The following is a 16,100-nucleotide window of genomic DNA, read 5'->3' as shown; positions in this document are numbered from 1 at the left end:
GGGTTAACTAAGGTTTAATTCAACGAGTGAGCTATTTACAGATTAAGCGGATTAAATATTAAGTGTCTCTATCATCTCAATATATCAAATCGATAATGTGGTCTCGACATGTATACCCGAAGCAAGGTCTAGTTTAACAAATTAAGTTGACATACTCACAACTAAAAATAAAATTAGCATGAAATAAACATGTATGCTCTATAGGCTCAAAAGCTCACAAAAAATTATTGTTTTGATGTTAAACTTGTAAATTTAAAATTTCAAGATAATGCTTTTGTTTAGGGAGACAACTTAAAATAATAATAATTGTAAAAAAAAAACTTATCGTGCTTGACTCTCTCGTGTCTTAAAGTATAAATCACACAATGCATAAAAATTCACAAATTAATTCCCAATACAATTAATAAAAACTCCAAGTTAAAAAAATTAACTTCAATGTTAGGTTTGAGAAAACTACCTAAACAAGAAAAAAAAAATTCATGGACTATTTCGCATAAACATATAAAATCCTACCCACACTTAAGATGTACATTACTCTCAATGTACTAACAAATATAAACATAATAAGCAAAATGTCATAAGTGAGGAAGAGAACTGAAATTGTCCTAAATTTGGATGATTTTATCAGAATAGTGAAATCTGAAATCGTATGAGATCCTAAATTAAGTACATGGTTCAAAGCAAACTAATAAGAAAATAGAAAAAAATAAAATAAGATAAAGAGATAACAAAATAGAAAAGTAACTGACAAAATAATAATAGTAAAGTGCATAATAAAATAAAATAAAATAAAACATATAAGTCCGAAAAATAAAATAAAAACAAATAACAATAAAAATAAAAGATAGTTTGGGGGACTTTTGGGTGTGTGACGACAGTGAAGAAAAGACGGTTAGGGTTTGGGTTTGGTGAAATGAGGTTGAAAGGAAACAAAAAAAAAACTAGCTTTAAAAAAAAAGGTACATGGCCATGTGTCAGACCATGTAGGTCACATGGTCGTATATCTTTACCAGGCCGTGTTACCTATTAAAACCTTTTAAAAATTGCTCAAATGTTCACATGGCCTAGGACACGCCCGTGTTTTTAGGCCGTGTACACCACACAACCATATCGTCAAGCTGTATGAATCCACTCATACTGTGTATGTCAAAAGAAAATTCAAAAATTCACTCTAGTATTTACACGGTCCATGACACACCGGTGTGTCTAGGCCATGTGGATTCATTCAGGCCATGTGGGGTTAGTTTTTTGCTTTTCCTATGGTCATGTCAAAGGATGTGTGGGTCATATGGCTGTGTGGTCTACCCCAGACCATATGACACTTTTTTTGGTTTTTTAAATTAATAAAAAAAGTTACGTAAATAAGAAATTAAGCATACAACAAAATTAAATGAATGAAAAACATTCGAGTTGCCTCCCGAGAAGCGCTTGTTTAAAGTCTAAGCTCGACTTTCATTTTCAAGCTTACGGATAAGTTAGATTTTGGAGTCGAATCTCCTCTCTCCCGTTATCAATATCACCACTAAAATAAAGTTTGAGACCATGATTGTTTACATTGAATGTGTTGTAATTAAGGTGTGTTACCTCAATAGTTCCATATGGTAATATGTTTCATACCACAAATGGATTTGACCATATCAATTTTAGCTTTTCAAAGAACAATTGTGGATCTAGATTCTCCACCAATCTTTGTCTCCAACTTTGAATTGGGTCGTCCTCTTTACATGCACACCATGATGCTGCTTTGTTACTTCTTTGAATGTTCTCGAGTTCTCAACAACCTTTGTTCGCCATTCATCTAATTCATCGAGATGCATCATTCTCTCTTCACTTTTCCCTTGATTTCCATCACCTTAAAAATGATACGGTTATAACACATCTTTGTGATTGATTTCCTGCAAAGAACATTGAGTTGCATGATTACTAACATCAACAGAATAACAAGTATTATCTCACTCACTAGAAACTCTCACAGCATCACGTGCTTGAAAAGTAACATTTTCATCACCTACCCTCAGCACAAGTTCACCATTATCCACATCAATAATAGTTCTAGCAGTGGCTAAAAAGGGTCGACCTAAGATCATGGATACCTTAATATCCTCATCCATGTCTAATATAACGAAATCAATAGGGAATATGAATTTATCTACTTTAACATATACATCCTCAATAACACCCCTAGGATACTTAATCGATCTATCAGCTAATTGAATACTCATCCTAGTGGGTTTTGGTTTCCCAAGACCAAGTTCTTTGAACATTTTATAAAACATTAGATTTATACTAACACCCAAATCAGCCAAAAAATTTTCAACATTTAAGTTTCCAATAAAACAAAGGGACAGTAAAACTATCTACATCTTTAAGCTTGGTGGGTAGTTTGTTCTGGAAAATGGCCGAGAATTCCTCATTAAGCTCCATAGTGGACAGTTAGTCTAACTTCATTTTATTTGTTAGCAGCTCCTTTAAAAATTTTGTATATTGGGCATCTGTGAAAAGGCTTCAACAAAAAGTAAGTTAATATGCAGTTTTTTAAAAAAGTTCAAGAAATTTACCATATTGTTCATCCATGCGGTCTTTCTTCAACTTTGCCAGATATTGAATTGGTGGTTTGTATTTTCTGACCACCGGTTTATGCTCTTTCTTGCATTCTTCAACCCTATTATTTTTCTCAACAGCTTGTAGATTTAAATTCTTTTCAGGCTCGACTAACACCTTTCCACTTCATACAGTGATTGCATTGACTTGCTCTTTTGGGTTGGTTTCAGTGTTACTAGGTAAACTACCTTGTTGTCTCTCCAAAACCAATTTAGCAAGCTAGCTAATCTAATTCTCAAGCCTTGAATAGATGCTTGTTGATTCCTCAAAGTCATTTTAGTGTTATAGAATCTAGTTTCTGACACTAAAATAGATTTAGTTAACATCTCTTCCAGATTCTGCTTATTTTCTTACTGATAAGGTTATTAAAAACCCGGAAAGGGTTGTGACCTTTGATTTCCTTGATCACCCCAATAGAAATTTAAATGATTCCTCTATCCTAGATTCTAATTTTTGTTGTAAGGGTTATTCTGAGGTCTAGAATTATTATCTAGAAAATCGACTTTCTCATGCTCCATGTTAGACTTGAAGGGTAAGCATTCTGGATTGATCATCCCTACTCCAATCGCATCGTATTGCATTATTGGATTCACCTATTTACTGCAACTCAAACCATCAATCTTTTTACTCAGTGCTTCCACCTAACTCGCCAACATAACAATTGCATCTATATTAAAAATACCGACTGCTTTAGTAGACTTTATTTTTATAATTTTCCACTGATAGTTATTCAGTGTTATCTCCTCAATAAATTCTTGGGCAGCCTCAAGTGTTTTATTATTTAGTGTTCCACCAGCTACTACATCAATTATCTACCTAGTCAAGGGATTCAAACCATTATAAAAGGTTTGAAATTATAACCACAAAGGTAACCCATGATGAGGGCACCTTCCCAAAACATCATTAAATCACTCTCATACATCATACAATGTCTTAAGCTCAAATTGAGCTAAGGAAGAGATGTCATTTATCAACTTAGCTATTTTGGTCGGTAGAAAATACTTCAATAGAAACTTTTTAGTCATCTGAGCCCAAGTCATGATGTAACACCATGGAAGTGAATTCAACCACTGTTTCGCCTTATTCCTCAAAGAGAATGGGAACAACCGTAAGCGTATGGTATCATCAGTAACGTCATTGATCTTGAATGTGTCGTAAATCTCAAGAAAGTTAGCTATATAAGCGTTCGGATATTTATCTTGCAACTCATCAAACTGAATATACTGTTGCACCATCTAAATTGTGTTCGACTTAATCTAAAAATTATTTGCAGCAATAGTCAGTCTAACAATATTCGATTTAGCCCTAATCAGAGTGCGATTTGCATAATCATACATAGTTTGAGGAGCAGGACGTACTGGAAGTTACAGATTAAAGGATTATTATCCATATCCATAATAATGCCATTTTGATCTTAGTCGTCTATTAGAATTTGTTGACCTTTTCTTGCTTCTCTAACTTCTCTCTGATTTCTACAAGTAATTTTTTCGATCTCACAGTAAAAAATTAACAGTTTCAACAGGTTGCCTCTAGTCATAAACTAAGGGCACCTGTAGAAATCAAACAAAATGAAAATTAGAATGTAACAATTAAATTTGTTAAAAATATTAATATTAAAATAAAAATTGCTAAATTAATAGAAATAAAGTTTCCTTAATATTTTAGTCCCCGACAACGATGCCAAAAACTTAATGCGTTGCGAAACTAACTAAAATTTTGACTAAGACAAATGCACTTATCAATTAATAGTATAGCTATGTTCAGCAAATATATCTTTCCCACGAAGACTAAAAATACTAGTAATTACCCTCTTTTATTATTTAACTAAATAATTTGAGTGATTGATTACAAACTAAAATTAACTAAATTAATTAACTAACGAACATGACAAAGAACAAATCACAAAAATAATCGAGTAACAACTAAGAAGTGAAAAATACCCAGGAAAGAGTTCACCTAGATTTCATCTGTCACTATCAATCTAAATTATGCAATTTCTTTATTTAGTATCTTGATTCATAGAAATCCCTAAATTATACAAATATCTCTTTCAAGCATAAGAGCAACTGAATCTAGATTGATTAATCAAAAGACAGAATCCATCATAGGGTTCGTCTCCCCTAGGTATTTAGAAAGTTAGTTCATACTTGAAAATAAAAACATTTAAGATATAGTATAACCAAAAAAACTAAAGAAACCCATGATAACTTCCTCAGAAATTAACTGGGAATCTTCAATCTTGACTAAAATCTGGTTCAAAATCGAGTTCAATGGTGTTTTTTTTTAGTTGTTTCTTGAATATTCTCCAATGACTCTCTATTATCTTCTTATTTTTATCATATATACATATCTTAGAATGCACAAAAAACCTAAAAATCACAATTTTTCGAAGTTAAGTGCGCAGTTTCGTGAGATCAAGATGGCCTACCACACCTCTATGTGGGTCACACGACTATGTGGTTTGGCCGTGCAGAACGGTTCAGCTCGTGTGGCTCCTGCAGGTTGCTCAGGCAGCTTAACTTTCACTCATTTTCACTCCTTTTGCTCCCAAGTGCTTTGTTAAGCGTTAAATCATGAATTTAAAGGATTAGGAGTATAAAATTCATACTTAACATCGGACAATCAATCAAAAACACATTAAGAATGAGGTTAAAACATGTTACATTTAGCACTTATTAAATATCATTTGCTAAATGATTGTTAAAGAGAAATGAAAGAATAGTGAGAAAAATACTAAATTGTAAAATATAAAAAGTTGATAGAAAAAGTAAATATTATGATTGAATGTATAAATGAAGTGATATATACGTTTGAATGACATATAGAATGATATGAAAATGCTATGATAGTATTTGTTTAGTTTTGGAATAAGAGGATTAAATTGAAAAGAATTTAAAAGCATGAAAATTTTATTTTGAAATGCAAATATGATTTTATTTACTAATATTTGTGCTATATTTAGTTAAGAAATGAATAGTGAATAATAGAAATATTTATTAGATTATATTTATTATGTGAATTATTATAGTGAAATGAAAGAATTACGAAAAAGAAAAAGGAGTAAATTGTGAAATATGCAAAACTAGCACGTGGGAAGCTATGGTAAATTTTATTAATGAATATGGATTTTTTATAAGGTTGTGGATTTTGTTTCAGGTGACAAAGAAAGTGATAGTTTTGTTTATTGTTTATTGCAATAATTACTAAATTAAAGTAAATTCAAAATATGCAAATTCTGTTCTGAAATGTAAAAGTGAAGTGATTTTCGTCATAATTTCACAAAGTAGACAAGGTGAGAACTATTAAGATATAGATGACATGTCATTAAGGAAAACCTTAACACCCTCTATTCTAAAATTTACACTTCAACACTCTCTATTTTGTTCTATCGTAGCATTTTGATGCTACTCTATTCTGTTAATGTACATCGATGTATCTCTGAACTATTTTCATATATCATATGTGTTTTAATAAATTTACAATGAGCCTTTGTTAAACAATACAAGACATAAGTAAACCTCTAAATAAAATGGCAAAGTTAAGTGTTAAAAAATAGAATGGGATTGGAAAAAGCTATACTGACTGAGAAATGGTATGATGATACAACAAAAAAAAAATTGATAGGTACTAAACTTATTTAGTTTAAAGCTATTGAATTATGTTTTTCTATTAAAAAATATAATAACAAAATAAAAGGCTAAGTTTAATTCTCATTGTACTTACTAAGCTTTTACAAACTTATCGCTCTACTTTAACATGTAGGTAAAGACATGAAGTAAAGAAGTGCCACAGACTAATCTCTTCACATCTCATCACATCCAAAGAGTTCGGAGAAGAACATGTTGTTAAAAAAATCTGATATAAACTTAAAATTACAAATCATAATCTATCATGACAAATCATTAAAAATAAAATTAGATGCGGAAGCGTACCTAAATTCATTGATTTCTTGAAATATACAAATCATGGGTTTTTATCTTCCAAATTAGCACACAAGAAATTTAGAGAATATTTGATCTCTCTTTACTAAAGATGGGATATTAGAAAAGTTATGTTGTCTGAAATTGGGGACCATAACCCTAATATATAACTTTTGCACATTAACCCTAATTTCTAGTCAGCCCATTATTAATTAGAAACTAGTTACTAGGGTATCTACACATATTTGACTCATACTTTATTTAATAATTAAAACCCAATAAACCTTAACCAAATAAGATCACTTTTAATTTGGGCTAACCTATTATGATAGTAAATAATAACATGTAGTTACCCTTATTATATATGTGATATCCATATTTTCCAACACATGTTATCTCCATGTTATCTCCACTATTTTGTTATAAGTACATGGATGTATCTAGGTAAATGTGCATGTAAATGAATAAAGAACTAACAGAAATCTACACATTGATGAGATAATGTAAAGCATAAATGGTATATGAAATTGTTTAAGGTGTAAAAAGTTTAAGTACGAAAATAATATGAAAAACGGAGTTCACGTTGCGACGACATACCTCCCACCTCGTAACAGCCTGAAGTAAGTAGGTGACGTCACTACTTGGAGCTCTTGATGTCGTGGCATCCTTCCGAAATTTTTGAATTTTTTTACAAGTCTCTGACCAATCATTGGTGACCAAATGAATTGAATTAATTTCAAAAATAGTTCCAACATGAGTTTAATTAGTATTATAATTGTAAAATAATTTCCATTAAGTTTATAAAATGATAAATCGATTCGTAATTATTTGTAGTTGATTAAAAAACGAACGTGACATCTCGATGTCTTGACCCGATAATCAAGTCAAGTATAAGGGTGTTATAATTACCGTTGTGATCCATTGCAATGTATTTACGCACCTATCTATTGGACCTCAAAATTCTATACTTCATTTAGATTTGCACTTAATACTTCTAGCCTAGATTTTTCTCAAGATCTTTCTTTTCATGCTATCCAAGAAAGCATCAGTCTTAAAGGCTATGTTAAACATATTGTTCAATTAGAATCCAACTCTATCTGCAATCTCGCATTAGATTTCCTCAACTTTTCTACCTCATCTTCCAAAACCTTTAAATCTAACTTTGAATAAATATCATGATTATTTGTAAAAGTTAGGAGTTTTCACTCTTGTAATCTAGCAAACCTCATTTGAACATTTAGAATCAGGTTTTTATTCTACTCAGCCTTATGCCAAAGTTTTTCTTAAGCACCTTAATTGGCTAAGACTTTTGCATGATTAATAACTCGATTTTCTAAGCCAGGTGTTAAGATTATGTTCCCTCTCCCTAGACACTCTTACCATAATTCTAAGGTGCTTGACTCTTGCTTATAATCATCTTTTTCAACAGTTTAAATTCCTCAATAAGATCAATGAACTCTAGCAAGAGAAGCACATCTTCGTCATGTCTAACGCCTGAAGTAAGACCAACAAAAGTTGTTATCAGTAGTAATACATACACATATACATATTATAAGAAACTAAGTTAAATACCATCACCTCTTTTTGGATTGTCCGTCCGAAAAAGAAAAAAAAACAATGTTAAATGAAAGGTAAATTACACGAATAGTCACTCAACTTTAGGGTAGCTAACAAAATAGTCACCTAGGTTTCATTTCAGTCACCCAACTTTTGAAAAATAACAAAACAGTCACTAACGTTATAAAAAAGTGATAAAACAGTCACTGACTAACATTTTCCGTTAGTGTCTTAACAGAACTGCTGATGTGGCAAGTTAACTAGCTAATGTGGCCAGTTAACTTGCCACATTGGATGAAGAAATTAAAAAAAAAGCCTAAAAAACCCTTTAACAGAGAAGAAGAAGAGATTGTATGTCTTTGCTGAAGAAAAAGAGGAAGAAGAGGAGACTGTATGTCTTTGCTCCATGTCTGAATTCGGGGGCTGCTCAGCCTATTGAAGAGCATTCTCCATTACGTGTAAAGCAGGCTCTTTTCTCCATGTCTGAATTCGGGGGCTGCTCAGCCTATTGAAGAGCATTCTCCATTACATGTAAAGCAAGCAAAAAGTTTGATGCAGATCGAGGCTTCGGTAATGGGAACACCCAATAAAAGATTACCTAATATATTAGAAACCCCATTTTATTAGGTATCTTTCTTGCATTTCAATTCAGTTGGCTGAGCTAATATCTAATTTCTTGGGTATATAGTATCGATGTTGTTGTTTTTGGTGTATAAGAGGCTACCATACAGTGAAACCTCCAAATGATCTATTGACTTGATGAGAAATCCTTCTCTAGCTATGGGGGAGAAATAGATTCAAAGACATTGGTGGGTCGTGCTTGTGAATGCAGAAGAATTAGATGAGTTCTCGAACAACTGCGGACATCTCCTTCAAGCCATTGGTATTGCAGACAATTCCATAGTTTTCAGTAGTTCAAAGTTGCAGTTCCAGAATAACCGTAGTAACAATTAATATTGGGAGGTTTGGCGACCGACTTTCGTGTTTCTAAAATTATTGTTCCCTTCATTGATAGTATTTATGTTGTCTTGTTTGTGTTTTCTAATGTTCCTGTATGTAAATGGCAAAGGATTGCCTGTTTGTTTGTAAGCAGTTGTATCGTTGTGTTGGTAAAATGGCTGTAAACCTATCTTGCTCTTTTTTGTTCAATGAGCTTATGTACTAAAAAGGTGGATTTAATGACTCTTCTTTTCTTCTTCTTCTTCTTCTTCTTCTTCTTCTTCTTCTTCTTCTTCTTCTTCTTCTTCTTCTCTCTGTTAAAGGGTCTTTTTAGGGGATTTTTTTAATTTTTTCATCCAATGTGGCAAGTTAACTAGCCACGTCAGCTAGTTAACTTGCCACATCAACGGTTCTGTTAAGAAACTAACGGAAACTAACGGAAACTGTTATTCAGTGACTGTTTTGTCACTTTTTTATAACGTTAGTGACTGTTTTGTTATTTTTCAAAAGTTGGGTGACTGTTGGTGTAATTTACTCTTAAATTAACTAGTAAAATCATCAAAAAAAAATAAATAGTTAATGAAAAAATAGGTGGCATCTATTTAAAAATCCCATTATAGTAATATACTAAGGGAGAAAAAAAACACCAATTGACCATTGATCATGCCACAAAGGATTTACATTGAAAAATTAGAGTTTATCTTTCAATCAATTCAACCAATTCAACATTTAAAAAAAAAAAACTGATTTCTAAAAACAACCAAGAATATAATCTCTTCATTTTTATCTTTTTACCTTTAATTTAAAAAAAATTTCTACAATGTCAAAAATATATAGTTTAAGGCTTAAAAAACTATAATTTAGATTATGAAATTCCAATAAAATTGCAGGTTACTGGTAGGTTGTAATAGCACAAATCATGCGCCGAAAAAAATCGTTGTCTTTTAACGCTATAGATCTACACTTGAAAGAAAAAGCACTCAAAAAAATCCAAAATTTTCTTACATCTTAAAAGTCTTCACCAAAGAACAAGTTATAATCATAAACTTTGAAGTTAGATCCCACCAAATGAAGACTTAAGCATAGATAGAAAGACATAGGAAGAAGCTGTGTTGAAAAGTCCAAAGCATGCCTTTGTCTTCCTACCTTGGCAGCAACACCCGCCGTGGAGGAGGATGGGCTCAGTCATTACTCCCTTCTTCATCACCCACCGTCAAATCAACCCTCAAAGTCCACCCCACTCGAAAGTCACGAAAACGTACGGTTCTGATCAACTTCCTCCTCACCAACTTCTTCACCATAGCTCTTTTCCTTTCCTTCATCTTCTTCATCTTGACTCTCTTTTTCTTTGGAATCCCAAAGCCCATTTCATCCCATTTCCAGCCCCCATCCTCGACCCGAAGGCTCACAACCCGGAAACCAGTGACCCGGAAACAACCCCGGTTGAATCCAAACCAAACCGGTGCCGCAGTTGATATAACCACTAAAGATTTGTATGATAAAATTGAGTTCTTGGATAAACCTGGAGGGGCCTGGACTCAAGGGTGGAAAGTTAGCTATAAAGGAGATGAATGGGACAGTGAAAAATTGAAGATCTTTGTGGTACCTCATTCTCATAATGATCCAGGCTGGAAATTTACTGTGGAAGAGTATTATCAGAGGCAGTCAAGGCTTATACTTGATACCATTGTTCACACTTTATCAAAGGTAACTCTTTTTTTTTTATTTAAATTTCAATGGGTTCTTGTTAAGATGGTGAGATGTTTGAAAACAATTCGAATTTGATCAAAGCTTAGCTAGATTGGTTCATGTATTTATTTGTAATAGATGGTATCTAACAGGTCTGGAGTTAGCTAGTTTTGTTGTGTATATATATTTGGAGTTGAATGAATTTAGAGATTTGTTTGGGATTTTTGAGCGTTTTAGTATTTTTTGTTAATGGATGGTACTGAAGTAAAGTGAATCTCAATGAAATTGTGGGAATTTTTTATTATCTTTCTTTGCCTTTGTATAAATATAGAATTCCAGTTATCCTTCCGATTCCTTTGGGAAAGTAAAGTTTGATGTTTATTGGAGCTATGCTACCTTAGCTCATGGTAAGTGTAGGATATGTATATATATAAATATTTCTAAGATCATATGCTCGTAATCATGTTTGACCATGTGTTGACCATAGATAGACAAGGACACTCTTAGAAAAGTGAATTGTCTAAATAACATAACATGAGTATCAGTGAAGTAGATATGGGGTTCATTGTTGGAAGTTAATTTCGGCGAATTCAATGGTTGTCAATGTCGCTTTACCCTTTTAGTTCGAAGCTGATTTACATCTTGAATATGCGTATGTTACACCAAGATGATTTCTGTGCAACATTGATGTTTAGTTCTCTATCATGGATTTGTTGGATGCCTATTTAGTCTGGAAATTGAAAAACCTATAGGTATTTGTGATTTTGAGATTCATGTTCCTTGTGACTTTCAAATATTAATCATATTGAATCTCGACCAATTTATGTATGAAGTATGCATTTAGTTCTGACAATTTATATGGCAAATGAAACCCCAAATCCAATGTTTTGCAGGATCGTCGGCGGAAGTTCATATGGGAAGAGATGTCATATTTGGAAAGGTGGTGGAGAGATGCCTCGGAGGATAAAAGGGAGACTTTTACAAATTTGGTGAAGAATGGCCAGTTAGAAATAGTAGGAGGTGGCTGGGTTATGAATGATGAGGTATACCTACAAGCTGATGTAATCCTAGAAATTCTTTCATTATACTTCAGTGTAGCTATTTCTTACGTTACTCGGACTACGGTGTCTGTATTGGATATGGATGTGTCCCTCATGACTATGTTCAATATATATCCAATACCTCTTGTCTGAATATGCATTAGAAAAGGGTGTCAAACATGAATACTTTAAGAAAAATATTGAGTCAGGCCAACATTCATTTGGACTTTAACAACTTTATTTTCTTGTCCTGATACAGGCAAATTCACATTATTTTGCCATAATCGAGCAGGTAAACCTTGAATCCCCGGTTTCTTGATGATTTTATTTGGCTTTATGATCATCTTTTCAGAAGGTTTTCTTGTGATTTTATGTTCATGTCAATGATTATGATCCTTGATATCATGTGTGAAAATATCAACTTTTCATATATTTTTGGGTTCTCACTTGAAAAGCTCCTATACAATCCAGGGTTTCTCCTGCATTTGTGAAATCCATTAAATTGCTTTGTCTCTTTCTTCCTTTGCGTCCTCAAATTCTTTGTGAAATCCAGGGATTGTCTGTTTCTCGTAGTTTTTTATCCATAAAAATTCTTTGAAACCTTGTTCTTTATGTTGAATTTCCTATATATTTTCAAATGCAGATAACTGAGGGAAATATGTGGTTGAATGACACCATTGGGTTTGTTCCGAAAAATTCTTGGGCAATTGATCCATTTGGTTACTCACCTACCATGGCTTATCTCTTCCGTCGTATGGGGTTCGAGAATATGCTTATTCAAAGGACTCATTACGAGCTGAAGAAGGAACTTGCTTGGAATAAAAACTTGGAATATGTCTGGCGTCAGAGCTGGGATGCTAATGAAACAACTGACATTTTTGTTCATATGATGCCATTCTATTCATATGATATTCCACATACTTGTGGACCAGAGCCTGCAATTTGTTGTCAGTTTGATTTTGCTCGTTCACATGGTTTCTCTTATGAACTCTGTCCATGGGGACAATATCCTGTAGAGACTAACCCAGAAAATGTGCAGGAGAGGGCACTAAAACTATTAGATCAATATAGGAAGAAATCGACCCTGTACCGGACCAATACGCTTCTTGTACCTCTTGGAGATGATTTCCGCTACGTTACTGCTGAGGAAGCAGAAGCTCAATTTAGAAATTATCAAATGATATTTGACTACATCAACTCCACTCCCAGTTTAAATGCAGAAGCGAAATTTGGTACTTTGGATGACTATTTCCAGACCCTTCGGGAGGAGGCTGACAGAATAAACTATTCCGTTCCAAGAGAAATCGGCTCTGGTCAGATCAGTGGTTTTCCTTCTTTATCAGGTGACTTCTTTACTTATGCTGATAGGCAGAAAGATTATTGGAGCGGCTATTATGTGTCAAGACCTTTCTTTAAAGCTGTCGATCGGGTACTAGAACAAACGCTCCGTGCATCAGAAATGTTGATGGCATTCTTACTTGGTCATTGCCAGAGACCACAATGCGAAAAGTTGCCAATGAGGTATGCTTATAAGTTGACAGCTGCAAGAAGGAATTTAGCTCTTTTTCAGCATCATGACGGGGTGACGGGAACTGCTAAGGATCATGTTGTTCTCGATTATGGAACTCGGATGCACACTTCTTTGCAGGACCTGCAGATTTTCATGTCCAAAGCAATTGAAGTGTTGCTCGGAATTCGCCAAGAGAAATATGATCAGACCCCTGCGCTATTTGATCCTGAACAGGTGAGATCTAAATATGATGCTCTACCTATGCATAGAGCAATCAGTGCTCGCAAAGGAACTGTGCAGTCAGTTGTACTCTTTAATCCTCTTGAGCAAACACGAGAAGAGGTTGTGATGGTAGTTGTTAGCAGACCAGATGTTAGTGTTTTGGACTCAAATTGGACTTGTGTGCAGAGCCAGGTTTCTCCTGAATTGCAGCATGACGAAAGCAATATTTTTACAGGCAGGCATCGCATCCACTGGAAAGCTTCAATTCCTGCCATGGGTTTGCAGACATATTATATTGCTAATGGCTTTGCCGGATGCGAAAAAGCTAAGCCGGCAAAACTCAAATTCTTTTCAAAGTTGAGTTCGATTCCATGCCTTGCACCTTATGCTTGCTCAAAAGTAGAAGGAGATACGGTTGAAATCGTGAACCGGCATCAAGTTCTCACCTTTGATGTCAAGCATGGATTGTTGCAAAAAGTAATCCACAAAAATGGTCTGCAAAATGTCGTGGTTGAAGAGATAGCCCTTTACTCAAGTTCGGGAGGCGCATACCTTTTCTTACCGGATGGGGATGCTCAGCCTATAATTGAGTCGGGTGGGAATTTGGTTATCTCCGAGGGTCCCTTGATGCAAGAGGTGTACTCTTACCCGAAAACTTCATGGGAGAAAACACCTGTTTCTCATAGCACTCGCATTTACAATGGAGGCAATACAGTACAGGACTTTTTGATTGAGAAGGAGTATCATGTTGAGCTTCTTGGCAAGGATTTTAATGACAAAGAGTTAATTGTTCGATATAAGACAGATACCAATAATAAAAGAATTTTCTACTCCGACTTGAATGGCTTTCAAATGAGCCGGAGAGAAACATATGATAAGATTCCGTTGCAGGGAAACTACTATCCCATGCCTTCTCTTGCTTTCATGCAAGGGTCAAATGGCCAGAGATTTTCAGTTCATTCTCGACAAGCACTGGGTGCTGCAAGCCTTAAAGAAGGGTTGCTGGAGATTATGCTTGACCGTCGTTTGGTGAGAGATGATGGACGTGGCCTTGGGCAGGGAGTGATGGACAATCGTGTAATGAATGTTGTTTTCCATATCCTGATGGAATCCAACATTTCTTCAACTTCAGATCCTGTTTTGAACCCTCTTCCACTGAGTCCATCTCTTCTTTCTCATCGTGTTAATGCTCAATTGAACTATCCTTTACATGCATTCATTGCTAAGAAACCACAAGAAGTTTCTGCGCCGACACACTCAAGATCCTTTTCTCCTTTAGCTGCTCCCTTACCGTGTGATCTGCATATCTTGAGTTTCAAAGTCCCTCGACCATCAAAATATTCTCAGCAGCAGCAGCAACTTGGAGATCCTCGGCTTGTTTTAATGTTGCATAGGCGAAACTGGGATTCTTCTTACTGCAAGAAGGCCCGATCTCAATGTACTGCCGTGGCTGATGAGCCTGTAAATCTATTCAACATGTTCAAAGATCTTACAGTGCTGAATGCAAGAGCAACTTCTTTAAATCTTCTGCACGACGACACGGAAATGCTAGGGTACACTGAGCAATTCGGTGATGTTGCTCGAGATGGACGTGTAATCATCCCTCCCATGGAAATTCAAGCATACAAGTTTGAATTAAGGCCACACCAGTAAATGCAGTGAGTCGATTTAACTACTGTATACCCTAATGATCCGGATTGAATCAAGTTCATAGCAGAAGAGAGCAGATCTCTCGTGTCCCACTGTCGACACAGTTACGATCACAGGCTATTTACTCTGTGCTGTTATTTCAAGAAATATCAGGAAGGAACGGTAAGGTTTTCCTTCATCGAACTATCATTACAGGATAGTTTTGTAACACTGAGAAATTCATTTTTCTGTATTTGTTTCGAGAATGGAGGTTATTTCGAATCAACTGTCGGACCATAATCAACTTCAGATTTTGCTTAGTTAATTTGTAGTTTAGGCTTATATATATAGATGATATATGAAGTTTGTGTTCTCAGAAGTGAATTTTAAGAAGCATATGCTAGCATTAGTCATGGTTCCAATATATATTATATATATATATATAAAAAGTTGCAGATTCTTGCTTGTGTTAGAGAAGATGATATTTTATGCGGAGGTAAAAGTATCATAGAGGTCTCTAGTTAAGACTACATTTTGCTTTCTCTACCTAAAAAATAGGTAAATTAGTCTTCGTGCATTAGATTAAAGAATAATTTGGTCCTTTCTACTAAAAATTTTATCCATTTATACTAATAAAAATTGATCATTGTATATCAACATGAGACATACATAGCACACCACATGTTGAAAATTAATTTATCCTTGATATAACGTATAGGAATTAATTTGTACATATTTTCTTATCCAATGATAGGTTGATTAAGGTGGTCGGAGTACAGCTTTTAACTGCCAATCTTTTCTTGTAAATTAATTATGAAAACATCTTGAAAATTAACATGTCAATTGGAAAACCTTAAAGAAATGCTTCTGAAATTTAATTTATCTAATAGCTTTACGATTTAGAAAAAAACGAATCTAATTAACAAACTCAACTACGCGATTCATTTAAAATAAATCACTCACTCCTACAGCAAATAGCAACCATAAGAAAAA

At 34.2% G+C, this 16,100-nt stretch overlaps 1 protein-coding gene and 1 non-coding gene across 3 annotated transcripts; both read left to right on the top strand.

Moving 5' to 3' along the window:
- The first annotated feature begins 3,471 nt into the window (after positions 1–3,471).
- Positions 3,472–3,578, top strand: LOC128295717 (small nucleolar RNA R71). Its single transcript, XR_008286276.1, has one exon. It is a non-coding gene; the product is annotated as a small nucleolar RNA R71 (small nucleolar RNA).
- Positions 3,579–9,797: 6,219 nt separating this feature from the next.
- On the top strand, positions 9,798–15,584 carry LOC108454878 (alpha-mannosidase 2). Of its 2 annotated transcripts, none has more exons than XM_017753487.2 (4): positions 9,798–10,724; positions 11,600–11,749; positions 12,006–12,038; positions 12,390–15,584. In XM_017753487.2, the coding sequence occupies exons 1-4, from the start codon at positions 10,146–10,148 to the stop codon at positions 15,129–15,131; spliced, it is 3,504 nt and encodes a 1,167-aa protein (XP_017608976.1). In that variant the 5' UTR covers positions 9,798–10,145; the 3' UTR covers positions 15,132–15,584. The 2 variants fall into 2 exon arrangements, with proteins under 2 accessions (XP_017608976.1, XP_052886412.1); XM_053030452.1 differs by lacking the exon at positions 9,798–10,724 and adding an exon at positions 10,727–11,113.
- The last annotated feature ends 516 nt before the right edge of the window (positions 15,585–16,100 follow it).

Source organism: Gossypium arboreum, chromosome 7 (assembly GCF_025698485.1).
Source record: "Gossypium arboreum isolate Shixiya-1 chromosome 7, ASM2569848v2, whole genome shotgun sequence".
Lineage (NCBI taxonomy): Eukaryota > Viridiplantae > Streptophyta > Magnoliopsida > Malvales > Malvaceae > Gossypium > Gossypium arboreum.
The sequence above is the reverse complement of the archived record's forward strand: the minus strand, read 5'-3'. Positions and strand labels throughout refer to the sequence as shown.